The sequence below is a fragment of the Parasteatoda tepidariorum genome, chromosome 2, assembly GCF_043381705.1.
Source record: "Parasteatoda tepidariorum isolate YZ-2023 chromosome 2, CAS_Ptep_4.0, whole genome shotgun sequence".
Lineage (NCBI taxonomy): Eukaryota > Metazoa > Arthropoda > Arachnida > Araneae > Theridiidae > Parasteatoda > Parasteatoda tepidariorum.
In genome coordinates this window covers 27373341-27381852 of record NC_092205.1, presented here as the reverse complement: position 1 = coordinate 27381852, position 8512 = coordinate 27373341, and the positions used below count along the sequence as shown (strand labels likewise).

The 8512-nt window shown below is 30.2% G+C and overlaps 1 protein-coding gene across 1 annotated transcript in view; it reads right to left on the bottom strand.

Annotated features, from left to right (window-relative positions):
- The window catches only part of LOC107440882 (protein Aster-B), a 127394-nt gene extending 123672 nt beyond the window's left edge, over positions 1-3722 (bottom strand). Inside the window, exon 1 of the mRNA XM_043050953.2 lies at positions 3575-3722. Within this exon, the coding sequence (XP_042906887.1) occupies positions 3575-3588 (14 nt within the window). The 5' untranslated portion in view covers positions 3589-3722. The remainder of the gene's footprint in view (positions 1-3574) is intronic.
- Between the last annotated feature and the right edge of the window lie 4790 nt (positions 3723-8512).

Here is an 8512-nt window from a genome sequence, read left to right as displayed (position 1 = left end):
CAATAATTATATATATATATATATATATATTCCCAATGCCCACCTGTGTTAACATCCGTCAATTCAAGCATATACAGGGCTGTTTTGTTGGCCTCTCTTTCAAGGGCACCATATTAGGTGGGCCAACGTCGCTCCCACAGTGAGAACAGATAGTACAGAGAAGGAAAGAACATCCATGCCTTGCCCGGGATTTAAACCCAGAACCTTTCTGATGCAAGGATAGTTCCCTGACCCCTACACAGGCCGGTCGGCTTAATCCTATTTATAAATTCACATAATCATATATAAAAATGATTAATTGCACAATTATGTCATGCGTTGCAATGGCAAAATTTATTTATTTTTCAGTTTTCGCTTCAATACGTTTTCAAAAAATTATTCTTTGAGTAAAAACTTGCGAGTATGAAAAAAATTAAGTAATGAAAATGTAAGCAGCAGATTTTTTTAAAGTACTTTCTAATGGTAAATATTTATAACTCTTCTGTCCAATTTCAATAAATTAGTTAAAACTATTACGTAAAATTGCAAAACATCTTTTGGATGTTTCATGAATAAATGGGATGTATTTAGCCAACTATCAGCCATAGAGGGGGAAATAAAATATAAAAAGCATATTTTAACGCTCCAAAAAGCAGGATATTCAAGGAATCACCCAACTATTGCTATATTTTACAGATTCCATTAAGAAATGAAACATTTTACGAACGTTCCGTGGTTCTTTCAAACCTTGAAATTTAACACTCGCAGCACGATTCATTCGTCATTTTTATTTAAACAGTTGAATGTGTTGTATCTTTTATTTATATTCAGAAATTTATCTGCATTTTTATCACGTACGGGCATTCCTCATCAATATTTCTCCAAGTTGGTGAAACTGTATCATATGTATTACGCTATAAGCCGTTCGGTCAATCTTTTCGCGATTTTTATAAAACTTTGGTCTGTAAAATAGGAAATAATAGTAAAAAGAATGTGTCATAAAGTGTGCTTCTGGTAAAAATGTGTAATGTATTTATTTACAGTTATAAAGTCTAAATAACCTTAAAGTAGTAATAGTTAACTTCAGAATAACAACTCTTGCTTATTGGCTACTTTGTCCCCCTCTTTTATTTTATATATTTATTTTTAATATTTTGTTCAAATTATTTCATGCTTCATTCTCGTTAGACACAGAGTTCAATATATTACACAACAATTAGCACGATTTCATAACTTATAGTAGTATTTTATGATTATTATTTCTGATTGTTTGCCTTTACAAAGCGTTTGCCTGTGTAAAAAGTGAATTGAATTTAACCTCGTTGGTAGTTGTATTTATATACCGTGAAAAATCGTAAAAAATTAGATTCAATCAATGTTTTGAGTAACGTATATCGCGAAAAATTATTTGACTTAAATGGATTTCGTTTCATGAGCAAAATGTTAACAAATACGCAAATATTATATACAACAATATGTAAAAAAAAAACTGCTACAAATTAAAATTTATCATTTTTCGCACTAATTTACAGTAATTTTAAAAAATAAATAAATTTCAATTAACTGAAATGAAAAAAGCTGTCCATTATTATCTTACCTCATAACGAATTATTTTATAGAAATGATTAAAAATTAAAATGATTTAAAAACGAATTATAATTTCCTGATAACATAAAAACGGGTTTTTCCATTTCAATAAAATTTTTAAGCAATGAAGTAATAAAATCGCTTTTTTCAGTTTTTGAAGGGCTTTATACATTAGTGACTACCACAACTACTGATAATGAAAAATTATATGAAGGAATATAAAATAATCTTGTATGCATAGTGGAGGCTATAAGGGTAAGGATCAGAGAAAACAAGAAACGAAATAAAAAAGAAAAAAATATTTAAACGAGAAAATAAAAAATCAAAATCATCGAATCTACTTTGTGCAAATTCAGTTTTCTAGCCAACACAAAGAAACAGGCAACAAGGTAATTTTTCTTTGGTGCTTCTGCCACTATTCTATTGATATATTTTGCTTTGGCTAAATTGATTCAATATTAGAAAGTACTTTTTTTTTTTGGCGGATATAATCATGTGAGATAATGACGAGAATATGTCCTCTCATTGTTTTATTACCTAACTTTAATTCATTTTTGAATTTTTTATTCTGTTTTATTAATTTTTATTTTTAATCTTCTCTTTAAACTTTATTTTTTCCTCTTTTTTATCTATTTCCTTTGAACTTTCATTTTATATTATAGGTTATATGAACTTGGAGCTTATGTGCAATTAATAAATTTTCTTCAAAATTTTTTAATACCATTTTATTTTTAAAATTTTCACAACAAGCATAAACATGAATTTTAAAATTATATATGTATTCTAGTAGACACGGGTAATCTTTTATTACGCAGTATCATTCTCATAGCAAAATACCTTTCACCACTTTTAACGTTTTCAGCTTTTTTGTGCGAGAATAAATACGACTTTCAAATTACATCTAGTTGTAAAGAGCTAATCTCTCTGAACTTGTTAAAATTTTGTTTTGAAACAAACGGTGGAGAATAGAATAAGTCAAAGAATATTCCGCCCATAAACAAATTGATATATCAATATTTTCTCTACCACCCTTTTCACTTCCATCTTTGTTGCGTTGGCATTTTTTGATAGAGGAATGACATAAGTAACTGAGACGCAATTGCACGCCATTCAAAGAATTAAGTTTTCTCCACTTGAGAGATTTCAGGTTGGAAGATGGATTTTTGTTTTATCATCGATTCCGATTCTTAATAAAATTTTGATGATAGATCTTCATTTCATAGCATGATAATTTGAGACAAAAACAAAGCCATTACCTCACGAATAAAAATATCTAACATTTGTCTGGAAATAACCCCTATTGCCTCCCACAACTATAGCGTATTTTTATGCAGGATCCGTTCATCATCAAATAAGATAAATTTTTTAAGCTTATGGTCAATTTCGCATTAACGGCTAATTAAGTTACCAACTCTTCCACTTTTGGAAACATTTTTTTTATTTATTAAATGTTGTCGAAAAATTTTGGCTTTGATATTTTATTATACATTTGAAACGTCACATACCATTCTCTTTTTTTAAAAGCACAAAGGTCGTGTTTGTAAAAGTCATTATTCATTTGATGAAGCTTTAAGATGCTTAAGATATTTTAAATATTTTTATTTACTGTTATCAGAGCAATTGTTATTTCATTCCCAATAAGAAAAACGGCATTTAAAAATATCGATGTTACAATGATTTAATTTTGTCGAAATATTTTATAGAAATGTAACTTAAATTTAAAACATCATCCCAAACAGCATACATTTCTAAGCTTTGGCCATAAGAAGCAGATACTTTATGATGGTATCTGATGACGAATTCAAATTTCTTGCTATTACAACTTTTATCCATACTTTTGTAATTAAAAAAAAATTGATCAACAATACAAAGCAATTTGTACATCCCCCCATACATTGCCAGATTGTTTTTGAGATTGGCGGCTGGATCTATTCTAAAGTTCTATTTTGTGAGGGAAATAGTTATCAAATGTTTTGTGTTAGAGGGTTAAATACAATAAGGAACTTACTTATTAATTTTCATGGTTGCTTTACCAGTCGTAAGTAGAAATCATGAATATCCATATGATATATCGCGGCACGCACACACCTTACGACACCTTTAATTCAGTCTTGTCTGTCTCATTTCATTCAGAAGAACAGAGGGTGAAAGAAACAGACTTGAAATAGAAAAGTTGGTTCGAAGCCCAGAACTTTCTAACGCATTTTTTCCTCCGGTACGCTCGGCATTCCACTTTTTTAATTTTTTTATTTACTAGTGGTAGACAGAGAGGAAGAGAAATGCTTCTCGGAAAGAATTCGATTGCAGACCCCCAGGAAGGGTGGTTTGGAATATTTTATTCTTATTTTTTTATCCTTCATACCGATGAGCAACAGGAAATGAAACAATGCGCCAACAAAATCTAATTTAACTGCGTATTCAAACTTACGACTTCGAAACTCAATTTTAAAATTTCATTAGTTTAAACACATCACAGATATTGCCAATTTTCATTGCAACTTTTTAGTTCTTGTCAGGAAAGTTACATGCAAAATCACAATAAGTATTAGTCACTACTTGCAGACATCAGGTCGAAAAAGCAAGAAGAGATATTGACCTACCGTCAGTGGGAAAATTTTGTAAGGAATCTTTCCCAGGAAAGTGGTACCCTCTCTTTGGTAGTGAAATTATTTCGTGTCTAGCTTGTTTTAGGAGTAGAAAAAATATTCAGGATTGCGTTTTTCTACGAAATTGTATATATATTTTACTTGTCCCGAAAACAACCAGAAATGAAATGGTTTTTTGACCAAATTTTGCTTATTTCCAAGTAAGGCTAGATGCGAGAGTTTTTCTCGCGGTGAAAAGTCAAAAACTATATTAAGCTATTTACCAGTAAACTAAGCAAAAATGTCGAATACCATATTAAATTTTACAGTTCAAGATCAGGTATTCCCAGCGTGTGTCGTGACAACCAGTGGTGCCATGTAAAATGATTAGGGGTACCTATGATAAAGTTTCGAAAATTCCTAAAAAATGAGTATCTCATTTTAATAACAACTGCTATGTGTGGTCTCAATCTCTTTGCGACTTCACCGCGCAAAGAAAAGAGAGTTTAGCGATTCTTGATGTCCTTCAAATATTAACCCGTAAATGCTCAGCTACAGAAAATGGATTACATAGGAAAAATAACTATGTGAAAGAAGTGGTAATACATAGATGTTTATACCTTCCATTACCTACAACTGATTGCTTTTAAAAAGCACTCTGCTTTGACTTCAGATCAAATATAAATACTTATATTATTAATATATTATAGTAGACGGAAAAATTTTGTTTCTGCAAAATAAATCCCATTAATTAAACACTGGAGCTACCATTTCCCCTCTACTTTTTGAAAAAAAAATGGAATCTTTTTTTTAAAAAAACGTTAGACACAAATAGGTTAATATCAGATGATAAATGCACTCTTAGAATTTCACTCTGAAATTATGGTAAAATAACTGGCAGCAGTCTGTCCACCCAATTAACCGCAAAGTTAACTATAAAGAACATTTTTTACTTTAACAGTTTTGAAACAGTTTACAACTAATATGGTAAAAAAACCATGAATACAGATAAACTATACGGTTTTTTGACAATTCACAACTAGCATAGTTTTGAAACTATGAAAAAGAAATGTAACTGGACATTGGAGATAGTTTAGCAGCTTTATGGAACTCTACGCGTGAATGAGAATATCGTATTCTAATAGTTCAGGATTACAAATTGGGGAGTGCAGGACACTACTAACTCCTCATAAGTTGAATGAAAGGAGGAAATATTGTTTTATCAACACTGGTACTCGAACCCCAATTCTGTCGGTCACGAGACGGACAGATTAGCCCTCTCGACTTTATTATGTACCCATTTGCGAGGAACTAAGTGGTTTCATTAGGTTAGTTCAGTTGGTGGGATAAAATTCTGGTTGTTCAACCGTATTAGGTAAAAACAGTTAATAAACGGGTTTTCTTACAGTAAACATTTCGAATACCATCTTATTTGCAGTAATTTGACTGTTTTGTTTGAATATGGTAAAGTAGCAATTAAATACATTGTTATTTAACCATTTTTTCCCGAGAGATTTCTAATAGTGCGAGAGTGTCTCAATAATTTCTTATTATGCGATTCGTATTAATGTATCGTGATTTGTTTGCATGTTGAACGGTAATTTTATTTTGGTTGCACATTTCTTTTTTTCATCCAATGTTTCTACCGCTCTATATTAAAAAACCATAAGAGACACGGCTGTTTTAGGTGTTCAACTTTGCATTTTGTTTTGCTGCACAAATACTATATATAGTAAAACTACGATAGTGTGCAAACAAATGTACTGGGGGTACAAGGAGTGATTGTGACACAAGGTGAAACACAGTGAAAATTTTATGTGCATAAAATCGATATCAATATATATGTCATACAAGTTTCGTATTTAACATATTTTTTTAAAAAATATGATTTATAATTAAATAACCTACCAATGAAGAATATAACACTTTTATGGTAACTAATTTAAGGAAACTCTTAGGTTGTTACAAGAATCGCGATGTTGAATTTTTAAAATCGCGTGAATATGAAGCGCGACATTGGATTTTAAAATCGTGTGAATATGAATCATATTGGATTTTAAAAACACGTAAATACGAATCACAATGTGTAGCTTTTAAATAACGTAAAAATAAGAAAATCGATGATTTTCTTATTTTTACGATGGTTGTTTGATATTACAAACGCGTCAATAAAAATCGCAATATTGGACTTAGAAAATGCCTAAATACAAATCGCGATATTGGATATGTAAATCACGCGAATACGAATAGCACAGGATGATTAAGAATCGCGATATTAGCGGATTCCGACGCAGTCCTAAATATTTCAATTGGCGAAAATCCACAAATTAAAAGAATCATATTGGCGGATTTCTGCCCAATGGCGGAAAAATCACGCGTATGTAAGCATCTCGTTAGCGGGAATAAGTAAAAGTTTAAAATTTTGAATTTTAAATTCATCGAAAATTTCGTTGGATTATAAGTTTTGATTAGCGAAAGTCCGACAACCAATGGCGATTTTCCCAGAAAAATCATAAGCCCTGCTACTAATTTTTAGACCAGGAAGGATAATACGAAAAACCCGGAATTCCAAAGTAACCTCGGAATACAACCACCCCTATACAATGGAATAAGATTAAAAAAGTTCTAAATTATTAACTCGTCTGTGAGTTTTTAAATCTGTACACAGCTCAAAGTGCGTGCTAACAAAAATAGACATGACATTTGATTCCGTATTTTAAACTTCTTTCACAAGTATTGTTCTTTTTTAGCTAATGAATAAAAAAAATACGAAATATTGTCCATTTGCATAAATTTTATTAAATTAGTCTTTATTTCAAATAACTCTAAAAGTCAACAGTTGATTTTGCAAGGTTGCCACGACAACTATAAATTTAAAATAGTGGTAGCAAATTTACGTGGTTGGAGTTTCAGAGTTAAGAAACTTACATTATGTTCTAGAGTTCTGAATACGAAGATATTGTATTGTCATGAAATGATTATGCTGAAACGTTGCAAAAAAATTTCAGAAACTAATTTTGACTCGCACAAAAATGTTTTCGAAAATCTCAGAGAACTTTATTTAATATCATGTTTTCCAATCAATTGCGAAATATTTCTTTTATTTTCAAAAGTAGGAAATTGAATCGCATTGACGCTGATCCTGGTTTAGAGTGCAGCATAGCTACCACTATTACAAAACACACTAGTACATAACACATGTTTACACGCTTGAAGTATCTTTTGATAGACGACGGGTTGAGACTATAAGAAGCCAAACCCCACAAGAAGTTTCTGAAATACAATTAACAAACGCTTCAAAATATGGAAAAAAATTCGAAATTTGTAAGAAATGATCAAAAATATTTCTGAAATACTGAAAAGTGTTTTAAAATATTACAGAAGGAAGTTTCCGAAATATTTAGAAACGTTTTTGAAAACTACATGCACCATAGCTGTTCCATATATTCAGAAACATTCCTGAATTTTTTTTATTTTTTACAATGTAGTGTTTAAATAAGTAAGGAAACGTAAGCACTAAAGTGGTTTTTATTAACACGGGAATTTTTTTTTTTTTATATTGAATCTTTCACAGCACTTCCTAAAAAGGTACCATTAGGTATGAAACTAATGTTAGAAAAATTTCAGCTCAATAAAATAATATTTAGATCCTGCCCACTAGTAGTCTTCAAAATTTGGAAGGAAAAAAAAAAAAAAAACATGCCATTCTCAAAACATAGCACAATTTTTGCTATAAAATCCAAACAGGTGGTTGTAGAATATAAAATTGGACTAGTTTTTAACTTCATCTATCTTATTTACTTGAAACCTGTTTGTAAAACGAATCGATGAAACACACACTTTTTTGATAATCCTCCCAGTAAAATCAATATTTTAAGGAGAATTGAAAAGAAAAAAAATGCATAAATTTTGTTAACAACTGTAAAACATCAAGAAAAATAGATACTAATGATTTTATTACGAAATCGATATAACAAAAATATCAGAGATTGTCAGAAAAAAGTGAATAAAAACAGATTAAATTGATTTTCCAATGTATTCTCGCTTTTGTAAATGGATGTCTAAGAAACCCAAGCACACTAATTTTGTATAATGAAGAAAAGCAATAGCGACTGACATAAATTATAGCGATTTATATGAATAACAATGCCAATTTTTTCATAAATATGTTTTTTCTTTCAATTGGACATTTTATGCTTATCTTGCTATAACAATTTTAGGATAGTGACCAATTGTGTGCAATTTTCCTCGTACCTTAAAAAATCAATTTTCTTTTCAGGTAAGACTAGGAAAAACATCTTAGATTCTTTAATCTGTTCATTTGAAAAAAAGCTTTAACAATAAAAGTTTTAGTTGAAAGC